At 49.1% G+C, this 26,255-nt stretch overlaps 3 protein-coding genes across 6 annotated transcripts in view; all 3 read left to right on the forward strand.

Moving 5' to 3' along the window:
• The window catches only part of ZNF592 (zinc finger protein 592), a 40,617-nt gene extending 38,549 nt beyond the window's left edge, over window positions 1–2,068 (forward strand). Inside the window, exons 9-10 of one of the 2 annotated variants that reach the window (XM_088172279.1) lie at window positions 300–633; window positions 1,408–2,068. In XM_088172279.1, the coding sequence (XP_088028405.1) occupies window positions 300–633; window positions 1,408–1,412 (339 nt within the window). In that variant the 3' untranslated portion in view covers window positions 1,413–2,068. Of the gene's footprint in view, window positions 1–299 lie in introns of both variants that reach the window. The other variant, XM_014890006.2, reaches the window with a different exon arrangement.
• A 143-nt stretch (window positions 2,069–2,211) lies between these two features.
• SEC11A (SEC11 homolog A, signal peptidase complex subunit) lies at window positions 2,212–9,551 on the forward strand. 3 transcript variants are annotated; one of them, XM_014890021.2, is made up of 6 exons: window positions 2,522–2,685; window positions 2,795–2,904; window positions 4,504–4,653; window positions 8,304–8,423; window positions 8,879–8,936; window positions 9,082–9,551. In XM_014890021.2, the coding sequence occupies exons 1-6, from the start codon at window positions 2,635–2,637 to the stop codon at window positions 9,130–9,132; spliced, it is 540 nt and encodes a 179-aa protein (XP_014745507.1). In that variant the 5' UTR covers window positions 2,522–2,634; the 3' UTR covers window positions 9,133–9,551. The 3 variants fall into 3 exon arrangements, with proteins under 3 accessions (XP_088028411.1, XP_014745507.1, XP_088028410.1); XM_088172285.1 differs by lacking the exon at window positions 4,504–4,653 and having other exon boundaries at window positions 2,212–2,685; XM_088172284.1 differs by lacking the exons at window positions 8,879–8,936; window positions 9,082–9,551 and adding an exon at window positions 8,757–8,811.
• A 9,426-nt stretch (window positions 9,552–18,977) lies between these two features.
• NMB (neuromedin B) lies at window positions 18,978–22,865 on the forward strand. Its single transcript, XM_014890022.2, has 3 exons — window positions 18,978–19,171; window positions 19,626–19,828; window positions 22,584–22,865. The coding sequence occupies exons 1-3, from the start codon at window positions 19,039–19,041 to the stop codon at window positions 22,629–22,631; spliced, it is 384 nt and encodes a 127-aa protein (XP_014745508.1). The 5' UTR covers window positions 18,978–19,038; the 3' UTR covers window positions 22,632–22,865.
• Window positions 22,866–26,255: the final 3,390 nt, after the last annotated feature.

Here is a 26,255-nt window from a genome sequence, read left to right on the forward strand (position 1 = left end):
AACTGGATGAGCTTTAAAGTCCCTTCCAACCCAAACCATTTCATGATTCCTTGATTCTAAACTTATTTCCCCATCATGTTTCTGGCCAGCCAGCCTCCTAGCGTTCCCATCTCAGATCACAGGGCAGCAGTTGAAAGCCTGCCTGGTGAGGTGTTTGGTATGGGTAGGGAAGGGAATGCCCCAGGAATCCCTAGGCATCACTTCACCCTCAGGCATCTTCAGACATGCATGTGGATTTTAGTACTTACTCTTCCATCGGTTCAAATGATAAAGTAACTGTTTAATCCTATTTTTTTAAGGCAAAATCTCCCAAGAGGATGGCACCGGATGAGCTGGGTCAGGCAGAGAGCACTGCAGGTTTGGATGCGCCACCAGCCAAAAAACTGAAAGCCCCCTGGAAATGTGCTAAGTGCAGCTTTGCGACGGACGTCCAGACTGAGTTCCAGGAACACATACCTCGGCACAAGACCGACAGCTCCACCTTCCAGTGCTCGTTCTGTGGCCTGTGCTACACCTCTCACATCTCTCTGAACAGACACCTTTTCATTGTTCATAAAGTCAAAGATGAGGAGGATGAGGAAGAAGAAGAGGAGGAGGAGGAAGATGAAAGACAGAAGTTACAAACAGAGCTGGGTAAGAATGGACATGAGGACTACAATGGCGAGTTGTACACTACAGTGGAAGAGGACAACAAATACAAAGAGTGCAAAAGTGACTCATCTCTTTGTGAGCACAGTCAGACGTGTGGCGCAGAAGGCCCCAACAGCACCTCACAGAACCATCATTCAAAGTCACTTAAGACTTAAAAGCAAAAAAAGCCCTTTTGGTTGACTGGGCTTTTTTTGTTGGAGGGTTTCTACTTAAAATATAGGGTGGGGACGGGGCAAATCTTTGAAATATTCTGTTGATTTCTTGGGATGGATGTTGCTTTCCGTTAACTTCTATTTGTAAGGGAAGTTTAAAACAGAAAAAGCCCAAAACCAACCCTGCCATTGCATCCTAAGCACTAACTCCCTGCCAGCCCAGAGAGGTAAAAAGGGAAAGCAGAGCCAGAATCCTCAGTGGGGCTTGGCCAACTCCTGAGGATCCAGGAGCACTTTTCAGCTGCAGTTTCCTTCAGACAAGCTCTCCTCCTTTGAGTGTGCACCACCTCAGCCTCTGCCCAGAGCCCCAGCCTTGGCTTCCCAATCTCCCTTTCTTTCTCCTTCTATTTATGGCTTCTTTTTTCTCTCCCCATCCTGCCTTTGTGTTACTCATTTTAATTCATAACACTGACTCAGGCAACTGCGTTTGTCAGGACCATATTGGCCAATCTGGGATCTGTGTTACACAGGATGGGTTCGAGCTGTAAGTTGTGCTGATTATTCTTTAGTTGCCCAAATAACAACATTCTTTTCCAAAACGCAGTTTAATGAAATATCTTGGACCTGAATCATCCTTGAAAGAGGAATTTGTAGTCCCAGTCCTCCCTGGTGAGTACAGTGTTTAGGAGGGTCTGGTCCACTTGGGGACATGTTGGCCGTTTGTGGAGTTGCACTGCTGGAAGCCATCCTGGGGTGGGTGGTGCCAGGCCCAGTGCTCAGTGGTTCATCCCAGTGGGGAGCTCAGATTGGCACCATCACCAGAAGGGAATAACATCCCAGTCAGTAGGGTCAACTGGAATGAAACTATTCCAGAGCTTGCGATGTATCCCAAGTGCCAGGGCTCCATGACAGCTCATTTTGAGGGGAGAGGAGCAGAGCACAGCTCACAGAGGTGTTGGAACCAGTGGGAGCCACCGTCCCACAGCACAGCAGGGGCTGACACTCAATCAGCAGCTCCGTAACTCCTCTCCTGCTGTGGCTTGGCATTACCCGATCTTTAGGAGATGTTTCTTTCCGTGTAGTCACATTGACTCTCTCTTTCCTCCCTCATTCCTTGTCACACCCATGCTTTGTGTAATACAATTACCTTCTATACTATTATTTTTTTTCATTCTGTTGAGCCAGAACTCCGCTTGTTATTGTTTACTCTGACGATGTTTAAATAATTTAAGAACTATTTATCTCCTTGCTTGGGCTCATCACCATCTGGTCTCACGATGCTTGGATATGGCCCATTGGAGCTGCCTGGATGTTGGATGGTGTGCTGGTTGGATGAGTAAAGGTTGGATGTGGGGTATTGGTTGGATGCAGTGTGTTGGGGTTGGTTGGGTGAGGAGTCATATGGGGGTGTAGATTAGATGAGATGTTGGCTGAATGGGATGTGAAGTGTAAGGGGCGTCAGGTTGGTGGGTGTCAGGTGTTGAATAGGGGTTTGGTTCAATGGGTGTTGGCTGGATGGGACTGATTGGAAGAGGCATGGATGGAAGTGGGCATTGGTTGGATAGCTTTTGATAGAGTGGGGCATCCCTTGGATATGGTGTTTCAGTTGGGTGGGTGTTTTGTTGATTGTGGGGGGCTGGATGCGGGTGTCGGGCGCATGGGGCGCTCTCCCGTGCAGATGAGCCGCGGCCCCCCTTCCGGCTCCACGGACGGGTGCTCCGGGGCCCCCTCGCCTGCACGCGCGGGGCGGAAGCGGCGGTGACGTGACCGCGCAGGCGGAAGCGGAAGTGGAAGTGGGGCTGCGCGGGCGGTGGCGGCGGTGGTGGCGGCGATGCTGTCGCTGGACTTTCTGGACGATGTGCGGCGCATGAACAAGCGGCAGGTGCCGGAGGGGCCAAGGGGGCCGGGGGGGAAAGCCGAGCGGGCGGACAGGGCCGGTCCGCCTTGCCGTAAGCTGGTGGCAGGGCCTGACCGACCCTCTTCCTCCCCAGCTCTACTACCAGGTGCTGAACTTCGGCATGATCGTGTCCTCCGCCCTCATGATCTGGAAGGGGCTTATGGTGGTGACGGGCAGCGAGAGTCCCATCGTGGTGGTACTGAGGTCAGTTTCGGGATGCGGGGGCATAAACTCGCAGGTAGTTCACCGGGCGGGGGAATCGTCAGGCCCCCCGAGGGAGATCCCCACAGGGATGGGTCAGACGGAGGCTCTTGCCACAGCCCTAGGGGTCGAGAAGCTCCTTAAGAATCCGGGCTCAGCAATAGCGAGGGAAGAGGGAGTGGGTAAAAAGAGCATCTAACCTCGCTCTGTCAGCCTGGTAGACGGCTGGTAAAAAAGAAGGAGAGGGACTTTTTACCCGGGCAGGTAGTGACGAGACAATGGGGTGTCCCGTTTCCTACTGCTAGAGGGCAGGGTTACATAGGTCAGTGTGAAGAAATCCTTCCCTGTGAGGGCAACGAGGTCCGGGCACAGACTGCACCGAGAAGCTGTGGCTGTCCCTTTCCTAGAAGTGTTCCCGGCCATGTTGAACCAGGGCTTGGAGCACCCTGGCCTAGTGGAAGGTATCCCTGCCCATGGCAGGGGGTAGAATGGGATGATCTTTAAGGTCTGGTCCAACCCATCTGCAGTGATTCAATGAATGTCCATTACAGAGGTGGTCCTGAGCTTACAGGTTGTCACTGTAGGTTTTGGGTGTCACACATTGTCCTCACAGTAGTGACATGCAGTGGGTGCCACTAGTGTTACTCTCACCCTTCTGCTGCCTGGGACAAGCTCCCTGGGCTGCCGACATGAATATTGTACCTGCTCTATGGCCACATTGACCTTTTCTTTGTGTTTTTGTGTCGATGTTCATGATGTAGAAATGCTGTAATGCCATGACCAAGTGCCATTTACCAGAACTCCCTGCTTATGTGAAGTATAGGACAGATGTTTCCCACTGCTCCTCCCACTGAGCAAGACAGGCGCTGTGTGTGATGTGATCTACTGTTCTGAACTGCATCTGCTGTACACTGTGAAAATAAAATACAAAACACAAATGCACGTGGTACTTAAAGTTCATTGTTCTGTTTTGCATTATTTATGTGGAATTAGGAAGGATAAGTAGTTGGTAACAATTGGCATTTACAAGACAGAAGAAAAATAGCTTGAGTCGTGGTAATGAGTCACAGTAACAAAATTTTGGCAATTCCCTTTGTCTATTTCAGATGGGAATGCAAGAGCCTGATGCTTTCAGTGCTTTGTTCCTGAGGATAATCTATCTATCTCTAAAAAATAATTTAAAAAAAAAAAGCTTCCCATCATTACAGAGCTGCCAGCATTGCCCTGCCAGTGGTGAGCTCAGAAATCAAAAGATAGTGTTTGTCATCAGCTTTTTGCTTATTAAAAAAGCTTTTCCCTTTGGATGTGCTTGTAACACCAGGTACTGGCAGTGCTTTTTTCCCAACATATCCAAACTACTGGCAATATGATGACTGAAAACGTGATTGTAAGAGGTTGCACACTTGCCCAGTCTCCAAGGTGGCTTTCTCAGAAGCTCTTCATCAAGGTTTCAGCTTGGTCTTGAACACTTCCAGAAATGGGATATCCACAGTATCTCTTTCTCTTCAGGTTCTTGTGAGATTTTTCTTAAAAGGCCATGAACTCCAAAACCTGGTACTGAGTGTTTAAATATTGTTCAGTTGTTTCTCTCCTCTTTTTCAGTGGGAGTATGGAGCCTGCTTTCCACAGAGGAGATCTCCTGTTCCTCACGAACCGAATTGAAGATCCAATCAGAGTGGGAGAAATAGTCGTCTTTAGGATAGAAGGAAGGGAAATTCCTATAGTCCATCGTGTCCTGAAAATCCATGAAAAGTATGTTAGGAATCTGAGGGTTCTACTGCTGATGTTTCCCTAACTGATATTCTTCATCTCCCTGGGTAAATAAGTGGATGGGATATCAATCAGAAATATCCAGCTGCTGTAGGAAGTAACACAGAAGTTTCAGACAGACAAAATCTGTCCTACTTGGTTTACTTGTCATGATCATCCATCGGAAGGTACAAGCTGAGAGTCTGTGCCAGTGCCCTGGGCACTCCAAACTATAGAATCATGGAATTGTTAGGGTTGGAAGGGACCTTAAAGCCGGTCTCATTCCACCCCCTGCCATGGGCAGGGACACCTATCACTACCCCAGGTTGCTCCAAGCCCTGTCCAGCCTGGCCTTGGACACTTCCAGGGATCCAGGGGCAGCTGCAGCTTCTCTAGGCAGCCTGTGCCAGGGCCTCTCCACCCTCACAGGGAAGAGTTTAATCCTTATATCCCATCTAACCCTTGCCCCTGTCATGTTTAGGGCCCTAGTTTGAAGTCCCTCTCCATCTCTCTTGGAGCCCCTTTAGGCACTGGAAGGCTGACACTACTTACTGTCTCCTGTGCCATCCTCTCTGTCCCGAGCTGCTGTGCTGTCTGCTGTAGCGTGGCTTCATTTATGTGTGAAGTGATTCTTGTTAGTGGGGCATAGCTGTGGCAGAAAGATATTTTGTGTGTAGCATGTGCTATTTTAGAGCTTGTCTCTATGGTCCTGGTCTTTGCTGTCATGCAGACTCTGGGCCTTTCGTCTCTCTAGAAGGTTGTGTTGTTATCCTCAGTCTTTGTGTACTGTTCACTCTCAGCACTGGGGAAGCTGTGTGTCTGAAGGAACGGAACAGGCATTGGTTTCATGGCTGCAAAGGGCTTAGTTTTCCAACCAAGGCTTCCACTGCATTCATGAGTTTTCCTATTTTGCTGGATGGAACTGTGGCCCCTCCAGGCCAGTCTGTGGGGGTACAAGCCAATGGTGTGAGTTGTTTGAGTGAAAACTGAATCTTGAACTGAATCGTTGATTCTTCAAGGCATCTCTGAGAGGCAGCAGCTAATTGGGGTCTCAGCATCTGATTCTGCTGAGTAAATGTTTTCTGGTGTGAGCTGGAGCTGTACCAGGTGACATCTGAGGATTCCTCTAGTTGAGATGTCAATGGGCTGGAGAGGGTCCCTTTGGTCCCTTTCCCAAAGGTGTTGGAATATCCAGACCAGTTGTCCGGTCCTACGCAAGGATGACCAGCCTTGTGCACATAAATACACGGCTGCAATCCTGCCTCTGAGGTAACGAAACAATGCTTGTCCCAGTAGGCAAAGCACGTTCTTTGCTGTTCAGATTTACTCTGTACCCACAACTTTGAACAGTGTCAGTTTTCAAAGTGCTGTTCTTTGATACCACTGATTTAAAATAAGGTCAGTTTATGGGCTGAATTTGACACCTAATGTTGCTTGAACATTTTTTGTGATGTTGTGGGAACTCTAAGTGAAATGCAGTTTTCCTCCTCCCCTGTTCTGTGCAGCATTTCCTGTCCAGATGTTGCCTACCCTTCTTTTTTTGCCTGTCTCTCTCTCTCGATATTAGGGTATCCAGCACTATTTTTTGTTTAAATGAAACAGGGCCACAATGCCACTTCTGGGAAGGTGAAACCATTCTGCAGTATTTTAGGTTTCATTTAACTGAAACAACCAAACACAAACCTAATCTTTTTATTAGGAGAGATAAACTGAAAAACCCATACTGCGACCTGAACCTGGGAGCTGAAGGCAGGATTTGGGTGTCAGTTGCTTCTTTCACTACTTAAAGAATAATTTTCTAGTGCCAGTTTGGAAGTGAAAAGTCTCTGCAAATGTTGACAGGCGTGTCTAAATGCAGGAAAACAGAAACAGTGTTCTCTATGATTTTGGGGCAACTCAGGGCCCAGTTTCACATCAATATTGTGTCAGTGAGAAAATGTGTGTTAGTTGCTGGCCTTTTCTTCTTGTTTCAGCCCAAAATTGAATTCGTTCTTTATTACTAACACAGAGTCTGCAGTCAAAATTTACTTAGTGGTTTTGGAGCAGGACAGCCAGACCAGTCTTTACTCACTTCAGACAACAGAGAAGTGCACTATGGGCTTCTCACAAACCACGTCGTGACAGAGCATTGACTCTGCTCAATAAGGTGCTGCACTCCTACATCATCACTCTTCAGATCTAAATGACATTATCTGCACCTTTGGGGATCTTTATCTTTTCCCAGACAGTGTGTCTCTTAAGCTCCCGGAATGTTTGTTGCTCCCACACAAGCCAGATGTGCTTTGGAGAAAGCTGTGTGTTTTTTCCCTTTTTCCTTTCTAAGCTTCTCCTGTCAAGGAACCTGTGGGTGTTCAGGCATAATGAAAACAGCCTGAGCTCCAAAGAACTGCCTGCTTTCCTTTTCTGCATTCCATCTGTCATTTCTGTGAGAGCTGAGATTCAAACACTGAGGACGCTCCCGCTCAGCACCTGCCTGCAGGTGCCACGGGAAGGTGACAATGACAAATCCCTGAGAAGTGCCACGGGCTGCTGTCCAGCATTTGAACAGGAATGGCTGAGAAAGAATCTCTAAAGCTTTTCCCTGGTTAAAGGAAAGATTCATCTGCTCCATGATCCCATTTCTGGCAAGCTAATTCACCTCAGGATTAATTAAAGACTAGACAGAGTATGTAGTGATAATTTTCCTGCTTTTTGCAGGTTACAATTTCAAGCACAAAGTCCTAGTTCTTTATGAATAGCCTAAGTTCCTCTTTTATGTGGAGTATTGGGTCAATTTTTGAGCCAATATAATTTTTTGCAAACCAAAATACCTTGCAGAGATAAATGGTTTAGTTTGCGCTGTGGCTATTTCTGCATATCATCTTCTCTGCCTGGTTTTAACCCATTACTTCTGAGCTCCTTTTGATACCCTCTGGCTCTTGCATTGGAAGAGACAGTGAAAAGCTATTAGATTGTTCCTGTCATTTGTGGTGGACTATGTAGTATCTCATATCAGTTCTGTCATTTCCAGGCTGGAGAATCCTGGTCTGTAGCTTCTTGTATGGAAGTGGTTTCAGACTTTGTTAACCATTTTTCAACCTTTGCCACTTCTTCTCTCCATTGCAGAAAGGGGTTTGGGGGGCTCAGCACTACCCAGAGCATTCCAGATGTAGGCACATCGTGAGTTCATGCAGTGTCATCATGGTATTATTTGTTTTTTTTTCTGTCTGCTTTTCCTAATCAGTTCTAAGTTTCAGCTTGCTTCTGCCCACTGCTGACTAGAGTTGTGTGCTTCAATCCCAACCTCTCCTTTTGTGTGGTAACAGGGAGACCAGAATACAAGATTTGTGTGAAGCAAGAGAAGCATCAACACAATATAGGTCAAAAGCCAAGAGGCAATAGCTGCACCTGCAGTAGAAATGGCTTGTCCTGCTCGTTCTCTTCTGAAACTCTGCTGGAAAGCTTGGCTGGGGCCAGAATTCATTCTTCCCGTGACAGTTTTTTCCAAACCATCTGCTTTCTGGTGCATTTTACAGAGTTTCCCTCTTTTATCCTTCTTTCATTGTAGGACATGGTTGCTTCTAGTACCCTTGTGTTGGTCTCTCCATGCTTGTTGTAGAACAGCTTTTAACAAGTTTCTGACCTGCCTTACCTGACTGTCTTGTCTTTACCAGGCAAAATGGAGACATCAAATTTCTGACAAAGGGAGACAACAATGCTGTGGATGACAGAGGGCTCTACAAACAGGGGCAGCACTGGCTGGAGAAGAAGGACGTAGTAGGACGAGCAAGAGGGTAAGTGCAGTTGAAAATGATGGGGCTTTTCACACTGCTGTCCCCAAAAGCCATCTGGTAAATCCCCCCTTGTGTTGAGCTATCCCTGCTGGGTTTTGTAACCTGCCTGAGAGCGTGGAGAGTTCAGTTCTTAGTTTGGCTTAGGCAAAGGCATCAAGTTGTGAGCTGCATCCTGGATGTTGATGCTGGATGGACATAGATGTAAGGGTAACGTGAGCTCAGACTTGATGGGAATTGTCATCACATTTGTCCTGGGAGGCTCAGCATTTGCAGGCAAGTGGTATCTGGACCAGGCATAGGCTGAAACACACTCTGGGGCTGGTTGTCTCTCAGCCCCACTGCCACAGGGAGGAAGAAGTCACCAGCCCATTGACTGCAGCCCTCGGGATGCTTGAGTGGCTCTCCTTCTGCACCCTGGAATCGTGTTTGTTTTAAGAAAACCTTTATTCTTGTAGATTTGTGCCCTATATTGGAATAGTGACTATCTTAATGAACGATTATCCAAAATTCAAGGTAAGAGCTCTTCTATTTCCTGCCTGCTTTTTCCACCCCGGCTATAATTCCTTCACGAGAACACAGGCAGAACCCTGTGCCCTCTATGTTTGCTGCTGTAGATGTGCAGTGTGCACTCCTGTGTCTTCTCTTCTCTCTCTTCCAGTATGCAGTCCTCTTTTTACTGGGTTTATTTGTGCTGGTCCATCGAGAGTAGTCCCTTGCACTGAACTACGAGGTGAAGGTGCCATGGATTTTTGTAGATGAACGTTTAAAGTAGCTGATGGTCCAATGTGCCAGGAGAAAGAAGAAAGCATGCATTTCAAAGCTTCTTGCCAGTTTGGGTTTGTTTTGGTTTTTACTGCGTAAGGGTGAATGTTTGTCACAGTATTTCCAATGGTTTGTCACATTTTAGCCTTTTTAGTGAATTTTTATATTAAAAAATTGAGCCAAAGTGTTTAGTGCTTGTACTTTGAAGCTGAGCTTCCTCTCCAAGTGCCTCTGGGACCGTGTCCTCAGTCTGTGCCTGGCCGGGCCAGGTGCCCCCTCCCTTGTGCTTACTGAACTGTCCAATGGTGAGTTGTTGCCATGACGTTTTTTTTCCAATTCAGAACTGGAATAAAGATTTTGCCTCTTGCCACGTTTTTTGTTATTGCCCTGAGGAGAGCAGCCTCTTTGCCCGGGTTTTGGGGGACACCTGGGCTTTGCTGTTACACACCCCCTCCTAGAGCCACCATGTAACTTGTTCTCTCCTCACAGAAGCAATAGCAGCTGCTCCTCTCACTTCTTTTTGGAGAATAATCTGTCTTGAGCTGTTGATAATTCAATATTTCTGTGTTTCTGTAAATCACACTGAAATAATCCACCTAAACACTGCAAAGTGTTTGGGGTAGAAGATGGCAAAGGATTACTTTGCGTATTGTGGCGCTAGGTAACAAAAGGATTGAGATAGGAAATACCCTCAGCTCTGACAGGGATGATTTAGCAGGATGCAATAATAAAAATTGCTTAGTTTTGGAAAAGGGTTTCAGGTGTCCTGTGAACTGGCCACATCTCACAGCTCGCCTGAAAGCTACAGGCTACCCTGGGGTCTGAAATAAAAAACCCACTTGTCACCATGTGCAGCAGCTGTTTTTTCTGAGCTTCTCATTCAGGCTTGTGATCCTGCTGGTGGAGATGTTGTCAGAGAGAGCCCAGGGAAGAGGTGCAAGGCAGCGATATTGCAGTTTATCAGCTCTTCTCCATGACTGCTCCAGGATTCCAGAGCAACAGGAATCATTGCAGATGGTCACTGAAGCCAGACGCACAGCTTGTATAAAGCAAAAGCAGTCAGGAAAAGCAAGGACAAAATCTGCTGGCATGTTTATGGCTGTTTGCAGTTTCTTGCATATGTCTCTCATTGGGTTTTTCAGGCCTCTCCCATCTCTGGAGGTGAATTGTGCCATTTTGCTGATTTTGATGTTACCAGGTGCTTTGTTCCCTATGTAAGATAAAGCAGACATCGCCTGTAAGGGCACTGAAAGAATCTACGAACAGATCCAACCCCCAGCACTGAGCCTTGGGCCTGTGGCTCTGAGTAATCATAACTTCATAATAAAAATGGTAATAAAATCTGTATCTCTTGCCCCCAGTGTTAGAGCCCTTGAAAGGAGAATGTGTAATTCTCTGTAATTCTTGAGTTAAGGATGGGATGTTCTGTCAAAAGTCAAACCCAGGCAGCACTGAGAGAACAGAGAATCTTTGAGAGCTGCTATCACTGTAGAGCACCTTCCTGAGGCATTTCTGCCCTTGCAGCTCATGGGGAGCCTGAGTCTGTCTGCTTTGCCTTGAGCCTAAACAGCTTTTTTGCATAGACTTGGGCTCACGCAAAGGGCTGAGTTGAGCTTGTCTGAAAGCTGCTAATCAACACCTCCCCATAAGCACTTGCTGGGAGTGCTGCTGCTGCTGCTCTCCAAGTCCTCTCCCTTTCAGACCTTCTCCAAAATTCTGAACGTGTGAAAGCAGTTGTGTTCCTGTCACTGAGTTAATTTAACAAAAAAGCTAAACCACAAAGGATTATAAAGCAAAGTTTAGCTCTCAAACTGCTGAGACTGCAGTTCTTTGGCAAGATGATGAGTCCAGAGGGTGGTAGCTGGTGTCAGGAGTGCCTGCGTTGAGGGACACAGGACCAACGTGAGCTTTTGCAGGAGGATGTGCCCTTCTCTTTCCTAGTACTGTGTGAGGGAATTGAACAGGAAGTGCATAAAAAATGCAGGGTGGTTGGGGTGAAGGGTGGCTGGAGCCCCTGCTGCAGCCCAGCTTCTGAGGCTTCTGTCCAGGATCTGCAGGTGCTTGAAGAACAGGAACAATTGTCCTAAACCCGGGACTGCCATGTGGCATTTGAGAATTCATCTCTGCAGCCTGTGTTCTGCCTGTTTCCAGCTCTGTACAGCTGAGAATGTGGTTCTGTTACCTGCAGTTGTGAAATGGGGAGTTAACTAATTAGGATGAGAATAATTCAGCAGTCAACCCCATCACAGCTCCAACACCCACCACCTCCTGTGCCACCTCTCACAACATTTCCTGCCTTCTAGCAGCACCTTTCCTGCCACAGGAGGATGAGAAAGTGTTAGGGATGAGCCTGCACAGGGTGGAAACTGGGCATATGGGGGCAGGATGACACTGAGTTGTTGCTGGCTCCATCCCCACCAGATTATTCTGCTTTGCTGAGCAGAAAAGCCACAGAGTGAGCAGGATCTCTGGCTGGTGGGTGCTGATGCTGAGGTGTTTGGGAGCACTTCTGAGCTCCCACAGAGCCAGATTGGTTTATGGTAGAACTTGATGTGTTTGTGTTTTATTTCAGTTTTGTGCCGCTTTTTTTTTAAGGTGAAACTGGTTTAGGTAGCTCCAGCAGTCAGTGATACTGGAGGTTTTGGAAATGGATGGAGACCTTTGTATCACCACAGGAATGGGATTTGCTTGTAAAGCATGTGGGTATTGAAAGGTCTGGTTTATAAAAGGAGAAAGAAATTAAGGAAAAGATCTTCCACGGCTGATTGCTCCTGTCTCTGTTGTGGTTGATTACAGCCAAACAGAATAGGTTTTCTGGTAGCAATTCCAGTGCTTAATTACAGTTCAGTCACATCCGCAGTTTAGGGCACAGATTTCCTTCATGGGCAGGAGCTGTTTTATGAAGCAAAGCCATGCTGGGCTGTGTCTGATGGCTGCTGAAATTCTAGTGGGTGATTTTTTTTGTATCAAACCTAAATGCATAAGCAAGAGCATGATGGTTGGGAAGTGAGCTGTGAGGGGTGGGTGATGTACTGCAAGCTGGAGCTCTGTGAGACAGAGGCTGTTTTTGTGTATTTATGATGCTTTAATTCATGGTTTTTGGTTGAACAGCAATGAGCATCACGGTGGTTCATCCAGATCTGTTGCTGCTTATTGCTTTGCAGGGGTTCACAGGGCTCAAGTTTTGTCAGATAGTCAGTTCCCCACTGTCTTTAATGAGATTGGGTGATTTCATGGTGATTTTCGTGCCCATAAAATCAGAACAGATCAGAACTGTATTTTTTTCCAGGGAGCATCTTCAAGAACAAACCTGGTCCATGCATGAAGACCACTCTCTGCTGGAGAAATGCACAACGCAAACAAAGCGTGCAGCTACCAGCACGGCCCAAAAGTTTGCCAGGAGAAGTAGAGGAGACAGAGGAGGAGAGAAGCAAGAGAGGAGGTGCCTAGAGCACATGCCTTGGGGATGGCTTCTGTGCCAAAGCAGGGGTAGTACAAAGCAACTGTTGGTATGACCCATTCGGTGCTAGTGACTCAGTGGCTGAATCAGATGAGGAATGTCCTGGTTCCATCCTCCAGGAAGGTGCACTGGGGTGATGCCAGAAGGGCCCAGCCTATGCTGTTCCCACAGTGTCAGCAGTTCAGGGTGGGAGTTCATGTGTGGTGAGTGACTTACATGGCTCATCACTGGGAGAAGAGAAACAGCACCCACACTGTACTTTGAGCCAGCCTCCTGCCCCTTTTACCTCTTCCCAACCTCGTAACACTTCTGTCCCTTTGTCATCTGCACCCAGATTCTCACCTGTCAGGAGCCACGGGTCTCTGCTGGAATAGATCTACCACCCCAAGCATGTTGGATTCATATGGGACACGGGGGCTTTCCTGAGAAATCTACCTTGGTGGCTCTATTTTGCCCTAATTGGGTGGCTTTGCTGCAGGTTCCTAGTCTGCTCAGCTGTGAGAATCACTCTTCACATTTGCTTACCCTGCTTATCCCTCAGTTTCTGTAAAAACCCATCAGCTCCATCACACATAATCCTGGTTCCCCATGGAACAGGACCTGTCTCTATGTGCTGGCCTGCTAGTTGAGCACATTGTCTATTAAACCTACTCCAGCTCATGGGGAAATTCATACACTTGTTCAATTCTAGCAGGTCCTGTGAATGTCTAGCAGAGTTTCCTAAACCTTGGGGGAAATAAACATCTTCACAGAGAAGAACAGTCTAAATAGAGACGGACTAGAAATTCACCTTTTGTGATTCAGAACCTCTGTGATCCAGGATGGAGCTCTCAGTCTCTTGCTTCTTCTGCTCCTCGGTTTTTGACTATTTGTGCTCCTTCTGTTTAACAATTCAAAAATTCTTCCTGCATCTCTCTCTGCTGAATATCTTGGTATCACCTTTGTTTTCAATCTCCCCTTTCCCCATAGAAACAGACCTGAAGGAAAAATAATATGGAGGATATTAATGTCTCTGAGCCTTTATTCACTCAAACTGGGATATAAGATTTCTGCTGTATAATTCTGGCTAGGACACTTCTGAGCTGGGCCTGGATAGGCCTGGAAGAAAACACGATTTTCTTCTCTAAGTCTTCTTGCAGAGCAGTTATTTGTGTATGTCCAGCAGTATGGAGTGAAGGGGAGGCCTCAGGGAAAACCACAACTCATTTACAGCTTAAATGAAAATTGAAAATGAGTTGAAAACAAGATGTGCAAGATTTCAAATTTTATCTTTTATAAACAACAGCTATTGCCTGTGGACGAATGGATGTAACAGAGGGATTTAATCTTTGTAAACAAGAGAAAAATGCATCAAAATATACCCTCAGGCATATGTCAGGACCTGGCTTTGGAAAAATGGTGAAGAAGAGGCTGAAGCAACCTAACTGCTGCTAAGAGTTTTATTGGTACCAGGAGCTCTGTGAAGGAAACAAATAGGGGCATTCGATGACTTTGCTCTCTGTATTTGCTTTTTATTAGAGCCATCAGTTTGAGCACATATTGGCCTGCCCAGGTGGATATTTGCAGGGCCTGGGAAGCCTGAACTCCATAGCATGGAGTCTCTCCCTTGCAGCCTAGCTGGGGTCCAGAGTCAGTGCCAAAGGTACTAAAGCATAGAATCCCAGAATGATTTGGGCTGGAAGGGACCTTAAAACCCAGCCAGTCCCACTTCCCGCTGTGGACAAGGACACCTTCCACTAGACCAGGTTGCTCCAAGCCATGTCCAACCCGGCCTTAGACATTTCCTGGGATAGGGCAGCCACAGCTGCTCTGGGTAACCTGTGCCAGGGCCTGACCAACCTCACGGAGAAGAGTATCTTCCCAATATCCTATCTAGCCCTGTCCTCTGGCAGTGGAAAGTTATTTCCCCTTGTCTTGTCACTCCAGGCCCTTGTTTGAAGTCCCTCTCCAGCTCTCTTGGAGCCCTTGCAGACACTGGCAGGAACCTTTAGGTCTCCCTGGAGCTTTCTTTTCTCCAGGTGAGCACCCTCAGCTCTCCCAGCCTGGCTCCAGAGCAGAGGGGCACTAGCCCTTAGAGCATCTCTGCGGCCACATCTGGACTTGCTCCAACTGGTCCATGTCTTGTGCTGAGGATTCCAGACCTGGATGCAAAGCAGAGAAAAACCAAAATGGACCTTGCTTTAAAGCCCTTAAACAAGGGTATTTTCAGGTTGGTCTGTTACATTTGTTAGTGAGGCCCTTTTGGCTGGGCAGTTTTTAGATCCATTTGTTTTGCTTAGTTTTGATTTCCTTTCTTTACCTGGTGAAATTCTGCTTCATCTTTAGGTGCATTTAAAGGATTTGCTACCAGTGCCTGTTTCACAGGTCTGTTATCCTCATCTTATCCCTACTTGGACAGGAGTTTGGTAAGGAACAGAACACCCTAAGAGTAGACTTGGAACTTATTGAAGGAATTTGGAGGCTTATGGGCAAGGTGAACCCACAGGGATCATCCACCTGGATTTCCCAAAGGTATTTGTCAAGGTCCCTTAGCAAACGCTCTTGAAGGAAGGAAGCAGCTCTGAAACAGGTGGCGAGATCCTTACAGGGGAAATTGTTTGCTAAGAGGTAATGAACAGAAGGGAAGAGGAAGAGACTGGGTAATAAAAAAGATGAAATTTAAATGTACATAAATACAAAATGGTGCCCAGGGAGAAAAACCAATTTTAACTCTATTTATAAAACAACGGGTTCCAAGTTAAGTGCTACTATCTGAAACGTCGGGATTGTTACAGATTGTGCTGTGAAAATGTCAGTTCTGTGGTCAGCAGCCGTCCAGAGTAAACCGTGTGTGTCGATTGCTGGGGTAAAATAGAACAAAACAACCCCTGCTCCCTCCGGCTGCAGGCGTCTGGGGAAGCTGAAGATACGTGGAGCTTTGTGGTGTTTTTGGTGGGAAGGGACATTCCTGGAGGGTGTGGGGCTGTGCAGGGCTGCTCTCACCCAGCCCCGGAGGGTAAATCCTACAGAGAGGGGAGGGGGAGCTCTGTGCAGTCCCTCCTCTGCCTCGAGGGCATAACCATCGGTAACTTACCATTTTCCAAGGAGTCACTTCTGGGGCTGCCAACAGCCCCATCCCCTGCACCACATGTGAAAGTTGGTGTGCTGACCTCTGCTATCAAAACTGAATTATAAAGTAGAATTTCTAAAGCTTTTTTTGATACGTAAGCTTTGAAGATTCCCTTGGGGGGTGGTAGCTGTTGGAAGTTGAATCTCTGCTGAGTTGAAGAGAGCAAGTGGCAGAGAAGCACTGCAGTGTCACTTCCTACCTGGAATGCTGCAAGTCCCAGGCAGGCTCCAGGCTGGGTGTCTTGCTCTGACCCACCAAAGTGGGACAAAGGGAGAGGCAGAAAATCTACCACAAACCCCACCAGGCTGGTGACCAGGTTCTGGAGCTCAGGTCCTGGTGCCCTTCCCAATCAGGTTCTGGGTGCCAGTTGTTTTCCCTAAAATTAGGAACAACTTATTTGTGATGACTAGAAAATCCAGAAAAAATCTGGTCTCTCTGTTGGTATCTGGGGCTGGTATTTACCAAGGCTGTGGAGGAAGGAATTGTTGTTCCTGGAGCCCTGCCTAGATCACAGCGCTGCTGCTGCTGCTGCTCAGTGAGTGCTGAGCTTGGGGTCCTTTCACCAGTTGTTTTCCAATAAAGCCCCACTGGCTGTCCTGAATTGTGCTCCCACTTCTAGGCTCCAACGTGTCTCTGCATAGCTGTTCCAGTGCTCTTTCCAAACTTGAAATCGGGGTTATGGGCTCACATCTCCTACACACACATCATGAGGTCAAGCCTTAGTACTCAGCAATTAATCTGACATCCCCTCAGTTTTTGAAGGTTTACAATGGCACTGCAAAAGGGCAGGAGCTCCCTGATTTCTTTTTTCCAGCCTTTCGCAAGCTTGCTTAGCAGTGCCATTGGGATAGAAAATACCTGTTCCTCTGCTCTCTCCTTAGCTGAGATAACAGCAGTGAAAAAGAAGGAAGATCTGTGTGCATTTGGTTGTGCATCTAATTAGAGCAGTGCAAAAGCCTTCATCCTGTTTGAAACCCTACAGCTTCCCACTGCTTATCCCTTGTCCCCTGGGGCTGCTTGTGAGGAGCACTGAAGGAGTGGGACTTAACCATGTCATGCTTCAGTTGGTGCCATAATTGCCCAGGGCTCTTTCATCTGCCCTCTGTAATTGGGATCACTTCATCTCTGGCTTCATCCTCCCTAATCCTACAGGTAGCCCTTCACCTTGCTGTTCTCCACAGTAGAGGATTGCTGCTCAGCTTTCCAAAAAACACCCCTTCCCCAGGGTAAGGAGAAGCTAGACTCAGCTGTGCCAGTGCTGGGCAGCACCACGATCTTCTTCACATCCAGCACCTTCTCTGGACCTCACATACTCCTCCTGCGCTCCCTACATCCCCCACCTTCTCCAGACCATTCATCCCATGAGTGAATTCAGAACTGTTTTGAAGAAAAGGCTTAGGATAATACCTGTCCATTTCAAGCTGTGTTTTATCAGTGCAATGGCAGTGCAGGACACTGGGAGAGGGACACGGACTGAGAGAGGAAATAGTGAAGGTACAGGGGTCTTTGTGTCTGTCCAGATGCAGCACTGGCATATGGGCACTGGGAAGGGATACCAGAGCCCAAGCAGTGGTCCCAGCCACCAGCACCACTGGGACCAGGGGCCTCAGGTCTCCTGTCCCGGCTGACTCAGTGGGGGAGACAAAGCTGCCATGATGTGATTGTGAGAGTTGGGGCTGTAAATGCCACATCTGGGGTAAGCACTGTGGCCTCCTAAAGGGTCACCTCCTTGAGTGGCAAGCTGAGCACTGCCTGTTCAGCCATTCTGCTGCTGAACACAGGGAAGGAGCATGGTGAGAGAGCAGGGTGAGATCCCCCTTTTGAGTTCAGGACGTCCAGCACACCTGGACGCAAGGCTGGCAGAGGTGTCACACTTGGTGAGTGAGGGAGGAGAAGGCCTTGTCCATTACTGTGGCTCATCTCTGGAAGAGTAAGGGAGCCCATGCTGATCTGGCCAGCCAAGGGGACATTCACATAGTTTGGGAGGATGCCTGGTAACACAGGAACACTTTGGGATTTGGTTTTTTCTTCCTGTAAGCTTGGAGCTGAGTTTGCAGTTCTCTGTTGCTAAAAAGGGAATGTGTCACCTCTATCCCTGTTCTCCTGAACAGTAGCACATGCTGAGAAGAGTGTTACTAATGAATTCCCTCTGCCATTTCCCAGGAGAACTGGGTCATCTCATCCCCACCAACCAGCATCTCCTAGCAAAGTTATGGAATCGTAAATCCAGCAGAAGCTGCCAGGGCCTTTAGGACACTAATTAGCTTTCATGGCTCTCACCTGGGACTTCCCTCTATCCACATGGACCCAGGAACCACTTGAGCTCAGCCCTGGGCCTGTCGTCTGTCATTGATCTGTGTTGTGGGAGCTCAGAAGTGCCTGGCGTGACCTGGCCTCAGGCCCTCCTCATCACTATGGACCTTCCAGGACTATGTCTGACCCTGGTTACCCCTACCAGACCTCAGCCCCACCTACTGTGGTCCCTGAGAGTATCCCTGCATAAATATGGAACCTGGAGGAATCCCTGTTTGCTGCAGGCAAGGGACAAGAAGAAACAGCACAACCTGTGCCTTGGAGCCCTCTGATCAAATGCTTCCAATTTCACCTGGAATTCACTTCACTTGAGCCCTGGGCACACAGTCTTGTGTCCCAGGCTCCCACTGTCTGTGTCCTTGGTATGGCTGGTCACAGCTCCATTCCATTAATGGAAAAGGAGGAGCGCCTAGGGAACATGATTATCCATGGAAGATTTGGGTGTAGTAATCAGGAAATAATAGTCTCAAGATCTCAAAGGGAGTGGAAAAGGTGAGAAGTGATACACAGGCTCTGGTGCTCATGCTCTGCAATAAGTGGGATCCTCTGGGAGGCTGCTCTGGAAAATGAAGGAGCTGGGCAGAGCTGGCAGGTCCTCAAGAACAGGATCCTCAAATTATCCATCCTGATAATCAGGTGCGCAGGTACCTGTACTGGGAGATGGGTTTGAGCTAAACTGGAAATGAAGCTCATGGCTGAGCTCCAGGGCAGAGGAGAAGGTGGAAGCCTGGACAGGTCATGACGGAGAGATTTGGGAATGGGGATCAGACTCGGTGGTGAGTCTGTCACTCTTCACCTCAATAGCGGGTCAGTCACGTCTCCCGAGCGCCCGAGCGCTAGAGTGACACACGACGGGCACAAGCGGAGGATGGCAGTGTGTCAGCCCGGGGCGGGGCCGGGCTGAAGCGAGATCCCGCCCCCGCGGGTATAACCGGGAGGCGGCGGCGGCGGGCGCGGGTCCCGCGGCGGCGATGGCGCTGTGGTGCCTCCTGCTGCTGCTCTGCGGAGCCGCGCTGGGACCTGCAGTCCGCCTCGACTTAGCCGAGCACCGCAGCCAGGCCGCCAAGATCAAGGTCAACCCCCGCGGCAACCTCTGGGCCACAGGTACCGGGCGGGGGGACACAGGGACACGCGGGATGTGCGGGGCACGGAGACCTCCTGCACTGTCCTGTGGCTGCCTGTGCGGAGGGGGATGCTGGCAGTACCACAATGGGCCGGGGGAGGCCAGGGCAGGCGTGAAGTCACCTCCACCTGCATCCCTGGGCAGCAGGTCCAACGTCTCCAGCAGACTGACCAGTATGGCATCCCTGGAATATGAGGTTCAGCATCCCTGGGTGGCATCTCTGTAACCTCAGAGATCTTGTCAACAGGAACAGAGAGGGAAGTTTTCCAAAAATCCCATGTGGAGTGAGGTCTGGGGATTTCTGGGTTTCTCTTGACTTAGCTGGTTTGGGCATTAGGTCACTTGGTGCTCCTTGTTGGTTCCTGCTGATGCAGGGTGGCCATTGACAGCTCAGCTGGAGCCCTGCATCCCCCCAGACATGGTGTGGTGTTGCAGGTCACTTCATGGGGAAGAAGAGCGTCACAGGCTCCCCACACCTGGAGACTCCAGAGGAGCCTGCAGTGCCAATGGTCTTCAGTCCCTCTCTGCGATCCTTGATGGAGGACATGATGGAACTACTGACCCGGAAGCTCCTGAAAATCCTCTTGCAAGAAAGGCTATTGGATGAGAACCAAGGGAAATACGACCTCACTGACCAGGTGAATATTGACTTAGGTAGAGGGAGATGCTCAGAGCAGAAAGGTGGAGGAGCTGTGCTGGAGAGGGGAGCAGTTGCACAGCTGCTACAGATGCATTCCCCTCATTACCTTCCTTTTAACCCTCCTTAAACCACTTCGTAAGACCAACCATAAAGGGAGAGAGCAGAAGTGTCCTGAGGCTTGTGTCTAGCTGGGCAGTGACAACTAGTCCCAGGTGCTTGGGAAGGGTGTGAGGATGAGCAAGTAACACTGCAATGGAGCTGTGACAGTGGTGGTCTCCAGGGCTTGTTAATAAGCATCTCGGTCTTCCTCAGCCAGATGCAGAAAAGGATGGTGCCCCCTTTTCCAAGGACAGGGAAATCCTTTCTCCCTTTTATTTCCACAGCAGGAGATCAAGAGGGACAAAGAATATAAAGGGAAAGAAATCAGTCAAGCAAAGAGCTTTGGTTCTGTGTCAGCATGACTGGTATTCCTCGATGCTAAGGGCACAAAGCCTTGCAGAGGGTATATTGGTCCTCCTGCTGCAGAGCAGGTTTTGGGAAGCAGGAAGAGGGCAGGAGCTTCACTGGTTCCACTGTGTATCAGCAGATCCTCAGTCTTACTGCGGCTTTTACCTTTGAACTGACCTGGCTCCTAGTGGAAAAGCTGCCCCTGGGAGCAATGCACAAGCACAGATCCTCAGGCAGGATGTAGAGATGGAATTGCTCAGTCCAGGAATGGAATTTCAATATTCATAGATGGAATTAGTCTGTGTGGCTCTGTTTGTCTGTTGCCTCCTGCACACTTCCCTGGGGTCTCACCCTTTCCAGTCACTGCAGGAAGTAACTGAGAGTCTAAAAAGGGTGAAATCCTCTTAAGTCAGTCCTGCCTGTGCTGTCCCACTTAGCCAGACGCCTGAGGAGCTACCCAGTAGCACTGCATGCAGGTAAAGCTATTTCTGCTGTGCAGGGTTAGGCAGGGCTTGCTCCTCTTTGGCACAGGTGAAGCAGAGTTGCAGGACTGGGAACCTGAGAGCTACTGATTGTTCAAGCCCCTTTTGGACTCACTTTCAGCAGATTAAGGTAAACTGATGCATCCCAGAGGGCTGTTCCCATTGGGTAGAGGGCTTTCCACGGTGAAGATACAACTGGGCATGGCTGAAGGCACTAGCCCACCCCACTCCCTGTGTAGTGAGCTGTGTGGGGCTGCTGCAGTGTTTGCTTCTCAGATGCAGCTGGAAAGGAGATGAGGGCTGTGGAGATTCTGGACCCTTCCCCATGCTCCCCAAGGAACCTCTGAGCAGAAGAGCACTTGTTGAGAGGATGGGAGAGCTGGTAGATGTGCTGCCCTGCCTTGTTTCTGAGCATGTAGTGTGAATTTGGTAAAGGTGCTCCCTGGGGCTATCCCCTTCAGAGATTGCTGCTCACGTTGCAGATGTGCCTGTGCAAAGGCTGCCCCGAGTGCTGATACTGTGCTACAGATTCCAGCTGGGTGCCAAAGCCCAGCCAGTACTCAGGGGTGGGCCCTGGCCAGGTATGGCACTGGGTGCCAAAGCTCTGCTGCTGGACGGTGATTTGTCTGTGGCTTGTGCAGGTGCTGGCCAGTGCCTGCCCGGTGCCTCTGTAGGGCAAGGTGGGATTCCGTGCCCAAATGTGTGCTTGATGTGTAACTGGCTCCTGCCCCTCACTTTCTCTTCCCAAAGCCTGAAGCCTCTCCTTGGGCAGTGCCCTGGTCCCCTTGGTCATCTTGGTGGGTGCTCTTTCTGGTTTTGCTCCTTGGGCATCTCTGAGCATCTCACTTCCTCAACTCCTGTCCTCCTGCTCCTTTTTCCCACCCATACCCAGGGCATCCTCACATCCGTGCTGTTGTGGATATTACAGAACTGCTTCTCCCCAGTGCCTCTGGCTGCTGTCCACGCTATACTGTTCTGTGTGACCTTATTTTTTCTTGCTCTTACGGTTGTCACAGTGCTAATCCAAATTCCTGCCACCCTGACAGCTTTCCCCCTCACCATGACTGTTGTTGGACACCAGGTGTCAGCACCCAGCCTGAAACTGATCTATGTGCCATGTTCCCACCTGCCTCACAGGCTTTTTCATAGCTCTGCCCCGCGAAACCCGCGGTCCAGGCCCTGCTCAGGATCTGTCACTTTCATCTCCACTTTCCTGCCATGTGTGGTAGACAAGGCTTGGCTCTCAGCATGCTGGGGCTTCTCAGTGCTGTCATGTTGCTCTGTGTGACAAAGATTGGGCTGGCAGAGGAGGATCCTTCCCATCCTTTGTCATCTCCTTGGGTATTGGTTCCCCAGGATGCAGAGACCATGCGCGTGGAATGGAACAGCTCCAGTGGTATGGAGAGAGCCCTTCTGCCTGAAGGCAGGTGCTGTCCTGCATAGCTCTGGGAGCTGTGGTCAGTGCCAATCCCACAGACTCCTCTGTGACTCTTCCCTGCTGTGTTTTCTGTCTCTTTTTGCCTTCTCACATTCACTGCTAAATGAGGCTCTCCCCTGAAGCTCAGCCCGGTGGCTGCTGCCTCACTGGGATGAAGTTTCCCTCTGACATCTGAGTTGTGTTTCAGCCATTAGAGCATTGGAGCCATTGGATGGGAGGCTTCTGGCTCTGTCCTTCTCATGTGCCATCCCAAGCCACCCCTGAAAGTGCCATCGTGCTCCAGCATGGGATGTTTGTCTGATCTGTCCTATGGTACCCAGCATAGGTGGTGATGGTGGTGGTTGTGTGCATGACCTCGTGTCTCACCATTGTGTCTTGTTTTGTAGGAGACAGGGCTTTTAACGAAGGTGCTGGAGAAGTACTTTTCAAACTGAAGAGGTGCAACCAGGAAGGATGAGGTCTGCAAGGTCGGCTGTGTGTGATGAACAGAGAAGAGCATCGTCCTTGTGGGTTTCTATAGCAACATCACTTTTATTTATTCTTTCTGAAATATTGTTAATAGTGATGGTATGTGTGAAAAGTGGAGCCTCCCTGTATAGTTCCTGTATGTTTTGTGTTTTCTTGACGTCTGATGTGCCTGTGTGAATAAAACTGGCTCTTTGCACAGACTCCTGTGTGTGGGTAGGGAGGCTGACCCCCAGAGCTTGTGCAGGGGGAATGACGAGCAGGAGCACCTTGGGGCAGGGTGAAGGGAAGGCTCTCAACAGCTCAGAGGGGCTGGATTCAGTCCCTGCAGCCTCTGCTCACTGGTGGAGACCCTGACATGATAAAACAGCACTCGTAGGTGAGCTGATCATACCACTCACCACTGGAGCATCTTTGTGACTCTTTTTGCTGGGAATATTACCAGCAAAATACTGTTTTGGCAGTGGTGGGATTTCTGGCTCAATCAGAGTCCTGGCCTTGTGGCACCTCACGTTTATTACAGGCTCATTGGCCTTGGCCATCAAACACTCAGTCCAATGATGAGGCTGCTTTGTGATGATGGCTTAGTGCACCCTCACCTCGTGCATGCAGTCAAACACTCACAGGGGCAGAGGTAGAGCCCCAGGGCCTTTTGTTGTGCAGGATGGCTGGAGAAGGGAGCTGGGACCTGGCTGAAATGGATGATAGAACAGTCCCATGAGCAGACTCTGGTTTTATTCAGCACTTCTGAAAGTGCGGCTCACAGATGCACCCTGTGGCTGCCAGCCACTTGTGGGGGTCATGGGATCATAGAATGGGTTGGGTTAGAAGGCACACCTTATGGCCACAGTCCAGGGGCAGGGACACCTGCTACTATCCCAGATTGCTCCAAGCCCTGTCCAGCCTGGTCTTGGACATTTCCAGGGATGGTGTAGCCACAGCTGCTTTTGGCAGCCTGTGCCAGGGCCTCACCACCCTCTCAGGGAGGAATTCCTTTCCAATATCTAATGTAACTGCCCTCTAGCAGTAGGAAGCCATTTCCCCCTTGCCTTGTCACTCCAGGCCCTTGACTCAAGTCCCTCTCCAGCACTCTTGGAGCCCCTCTAGGCATTGGCAGAGGCTCTAAGGTGTCTACAGAGCCTTCTCTCCTCCCAGCTGAGCAATTGCTACTGTGTCAGCCTTTTCTTTGAGCATCTCCATGGTCCTAGGGATGTCCCCAGGAAGAGCAAAACCTGGCTGCAGAGCCCAGAGTGATGCCATAAATGAAACCATAAATTTTCACACTCTGCTCCCCACAATTCTGATGATAAAGTCAAGCTGATCCTTTGATCCCACAGGAGGAGAGCCCTTTGCCCAAGAACAGGAACCTCAGAGCCAGGTCACACCAAGCCAAGGGATGATCCAGCATCTGAAGATGCTGATAAGTAGTAGAGGGATCAAAACCACGGTCAGAGACCTTCCCACCATGCTCACTATCCCTTCAAGGATAGTTCAGATCCTGTGAAGCCTCCTCTTCCTCACTGGAGCAGTTGCTTGGTTGCAGCCCCTGGTGAACAGCCCATCTGTATCTGTTCCCTTTGTTAGTCCTTCATGGTCTCCTACCCACCAGTATTGCTCAAGAAGTTTTCCACTGTCTTGCAATCATTCATGCAGGAATACTCCCTCTAATGTCTACTTTTTTGCCCAGACTTGCTGCTGTGTTTTGGGATGTGGATGACCCCCAGCTCACCTTTTCATTAGCTGGAGTAAAGCCTTGACTTAAAACTAATTATTAGCAAGAAAAATAATGACACTGTGGATTGTGTTTGATACTGGAGGAAACCAGATGCCCCTCAGCCAGCAGTGTGAGGGACTGACAGCCTAATGGGGTTCCTGACTTGATGTGTCATGGGACCACTCTGTCAAGCTCACTGGAGGGGGAACAGGTTCCTGGCCATGAGGCACCCAGGTAAGATCCTCATTCTTCCTCTGACCCAGCCAGAACCTGTCCAGCTGCCTCTGTGTGTCCCCAGCCCTCAATCACTCTCCTCTGGGCTGAGATAAAAAAGAGTGAGGTCACTTGTTGACTACTGCTATGGGCAGAAGAGGCTCACCTTGGGGAATATAAGTTAATTTAAGTGTTTGATTCGGGTTTTGGAAAAAACAACCCCCCCCAAGCATTTTCACACCTGGGGAAGGCACCTCCCCTCCCCTTTGCTCGGCTCACTCTCAGCACCTCTCCTCCTCCTTGTTGTCACTGCAGGTGACACTCAGTCCCCCTGTAGAAGCAACAGCTGAAGGCAGGAGGGATATATCTGCTCTTTCATGGATGAGTCTTCCACAGGCAGTACCTTCCAAGGCAGTGGTCCATTCAAGGAGTGCATGTTCCACTGGGGAGCATCTCTTCATCCTCCTTCTCTGGACTGCTGCACAGATTGGAGCAATGTTGGGCCCCCGAGCCCTGAGTGCCCAGCACCTGCCTTGGACACCATCCTACAAGCACAGGATGACTCAGGCTGGAGAAAATCTCAGCAGATCTGTAGTCCAGCCATCTGCCCAAAGCTAAATGAGCCCTGAGCTCCGACTGGGTTACTCAGGGCTTGAAAACCTCCATGTATGAAGGCTGGGTCCACTGCTCAGCTGTTTCAATGTTTCTATTTCTCCCTCACAGGTAAACAGCCACTCAAGCCCTAAACCGCTATTTCCTCTTGAATTTCAATTATAAACTGAGAGAATCAGGAAATCTTTTGAGGAAGCTCATAATTTTTTGACAATTTTCTGGCTCTGCCCTGTCATCCACCTTTCTGACATTCACCTGCTGGCACAGCATACATAGGCTCAGCACAATGTCCTATCACTTACCAGGTCGTGTTCTTGGAAAGTTCCAGCACCAACACTTTGTGCCCAAGCTTAGAAAATGAGTAAATTCTTCACTTTGAGTTTTTTCACAGCTCTGATTTGTTCCTGTTGCTCCTCTGGTTTGAGGATAACCTGCCATGCTGCCACTGGTGCTCAAGTCCTTGCTCACAGCAGAACTTGCTGTTTCTGTGCACTGCAAGCAGAGAGGCAACAAGGACCCTCAGGATCACTTGGGACGACTTTCTTGGGATGTTCTCCCCTTTCTTTGGAAGCCCAAGAGCTCATTTACAGCTGTGACCATTGCTGTTCCTGGGCTTCCCCCATGGCATGACCCCAGGGATGGGAAAAGAACTTGAAGCTTTATCTCATGAAGAATTTATCTCATGAAGTGAGATAAATAGACACAAGTCACCTTCACGATTGACATTTGTGTCTTTGCTTATAGGACTGACTCAGAGTAGGAGCTGTCTCAGAGGGATGTCAGTGAAAGTCCACTGCCACCACTTGGTGTCATTCCTGTCCCAGGCTTAGTGAAGTGCTCTCTGTCGTGCTCACTGACATTCATCCTCCTGCTTTGTTCTTGCAAAGACATCATGCCCCACGTTGGGGTGCTCCCTCCTCTGATCTCTCTTCCACAGGAGACTCACAAGCCAGGCAATAAGGAAGGGAGGGAAGGAAGCAGAAAAGGAAGCAGGCTGCCATCAGGAAGCAAAACAGTCAAATTCCATTGCCATCCCCCACGCTCCTCCAGGGAA

The sequence above is a fragment of the Sturnus vulgaris genome, chromosome 13 (genome assembly GCF_052056855.1).
Source record: "Sturnus vulgaris isolate bStuVul1 chromosome 13, bStuVul1.hap1, whole genome shotgun sequence".
Taxonomy (NCBI): domain Eukaryota; kingdom Metazoa; phylum Chordata; class Aves; order Passeriformes; family Sturnidae; genus Sturnus; species Sturnus vulgaris.